The sequence below is a fragment of the Nematolebias whitei genome, chromosome 16, assembly GCF_014905685.2.
Source record: "Nematolebias whitei isolate Nwh7 chromosome 16, NemWhi1, whole genome shotgun sequence".
In the NCBI taxonomy this organism is placed as follows: domain Eukaryota; kingdom Metazoa; phylum Chordata; class Actinopteri; order Cyprinodontiformes; family Rivulidae; genus Nematolebias; species Nematolebias whitei.
In genome coordinates this window covers 38,609,743-38,611,709 of record NC_056513.1, presented here as the reverse complement: position 1 = coordinate 38,611,709, position 1,967 = coordinate 38,609,743, and the positions used below count along the sequence as shown (strand labels likewise).

At 54.8% G+C, this 1,967-nt stretch overlaps 1 protein-coding gene across 1 annotated transcript in view; it reads right to left on the bottom strand.

Moving 5' to 3' along the window:
• LOC119422510 (homeobox protein Nkx-2.5-like) overlaps positions 1 to 1,600 on the bottom strand; it is a 3,428-nt gene extending 1,828 nt beyond the window's left edge. Inside the window, exon 1 of the mRNA XM_037689886.1 lies at positions 1,429 to 1,600. Within this exon, the coding sequence (XP_037545814.1) occupies positions 1,429 to 1,600 (172 nt within the window). The remainder of the gene's footprint in view (positions 1 to 1,428) is intronic.
• Between the last annotated feature and the right edge of the window lie 367 nt (positions 1,601 to 1,967).

The following is a 1,967-nucleotide window of genomic DNA, read 5'->3' as shown; positions in this document are numbered from 1 at the left end:
ATCATAGATTAAATCATGAAAGTTGTGTTATTATTAGACGTTATAATTCATAGATTAAATCATGAAAGATGTGTTATCATAAGGCGTTATAATTCATAGATTAAATCATGAAAGATGTGTTTTCATAAGGCGTTATAATTCATAGATTAAATCATGAAAGATGTGTTATTATTAGGCGTTATAACAGTGACATGAAGCGTTTGTGGAATTATAACAAACTGTGAGGACACTGTGCTCCGTCCAGTTCTGGTCCTGCACAGGATGCATGATGACCAGCTTCTGTGAAACATGACAGGTCCTTGAAGCATGACTCAGCAGTTGGAGCAGGGGACAGACCTGCAGGATAGTGGCCCTTGAGGGCCCGGATTGGACCCCCTGCTCCACATTGGATCACTGGATCTGTGTCCTGTTTGGTTTTGTGTCTGCACCAAGAGCTTCTGCAGGTGAACATCTAGTCCTCCTATAATGAAGTTCACTCCTGACCACTCAAAGGGCCTGACCCAGGAGTGTCACGTGACCTGAAACTAAGGTGACCCCTGTTGATAACGTGCCCTCCACCTGCCGAGTGTCCACGAGGGGGGAGAAAGGGGAGGGGGTCCAGCATCAAAACGGAAAGGAGCTGATAAGAGCAGATTAGACTGAGCTAAAAACGTCTGCCAGTTTTCTTAGAGGAATTTTAATTGCTGTGGGGGGTGGGCGGGGGGGGGGGGGGGGGGGTGTATGCTTATCGGCCCAGTGCGGCTTTTAATGCGACAGTGGAGATAAAGAGGACAGCAGGCTGCAGGCCCCGGCGGGACCGGAAGGACTCAGAGTTGGTGGGGGGGGGGGGGGGGGGGGGGCTCAGCAGGTTTGAAACTCCTTCAGAGCTTCATGTTTCCAGGATCACGTGATTTTCAATAAATGACCTTTAATAAAAGAGTAAAACAGAAGAGAACAAGTCTCCATGAAATGATGTTTAAATGATTTGCGTGATAATCACGGCAGAACTCGGCCTTGGCACGCGCTGGCTGCAGCGCGCAAGTCCACAGATTTTACGCACGAGCCCTCACGAGAACAGCGCGCGCTACAGAGTCCGAACAGGACGGTGTTAAAAAGTGTTTCTTGCACGAGGATCGGGCTCTGACTGGTTTTAGTCAAACACCAAGTTTCACGTGAGAACTAAAGTTAGTGCGTGCAGTTACGTCACGAGCTCCCCACCTCACTGTCTCTCCCAGAGCTTCCCCTCCGGCCCCTCGCGGACTTTCCATTTCACACACACACACACGCACGCACGCACACACGCACACACATCCCAGAGGCGCTCCTCCGCCGCCCGGGTCCAGGGAGCGCACATCGTGTCAGAGAGGAGGCGTGCATGGACCGGGCCGGCGCTAACAGCATGTTTCCCTGCGATTTATGGCGAGGAGGGATTCCCAGGGCTTAACGCACCTCCAGTTAGCCCAACTCCCCTGAACTGCTGTTTAGGAGAAGCAGTGGGGCCGCGGAGGGCGTGCATGTTCCTCGGAGGTGTTCGCTTCCTCGATGCAGCAGAGCTGGAGCTGATGGGGGACATGATGCTGCACAGCGCGCTCACATCCACGCCGTTTTCCGTCAAGGACATCCTGAAGCTGGAGCAGCAGCAGCAGCAGCAGCAGCAGCAGCAGCAGCAGCAGCAGCAGCAGCAGTCCGCCTCTCTGGAGATCACGCACCGCGCACACAGCCAGCAGCACCTCGCGCGCTCTCCTCCCCAGCAGCAGCATTTCCACAGCGCGCCGTCCTGCATGCTCGCCGGGCCCCGGGACAGCCCCTCTTTCTCTGATGGGGAGGACAACCTGGCCTACCTGAGCGCGCTGGCGGTGCGGGACGAGGAGCGCGGGGACACCAGCCTGTCCCCGCACATGTACGTCCATCCCGCGCTGCAGGGAGCCAAGCTGGAGGCCCCCGAGCTGGAGGAGCCGGAGAGCAGTGAGTTCACACATAAACAACTA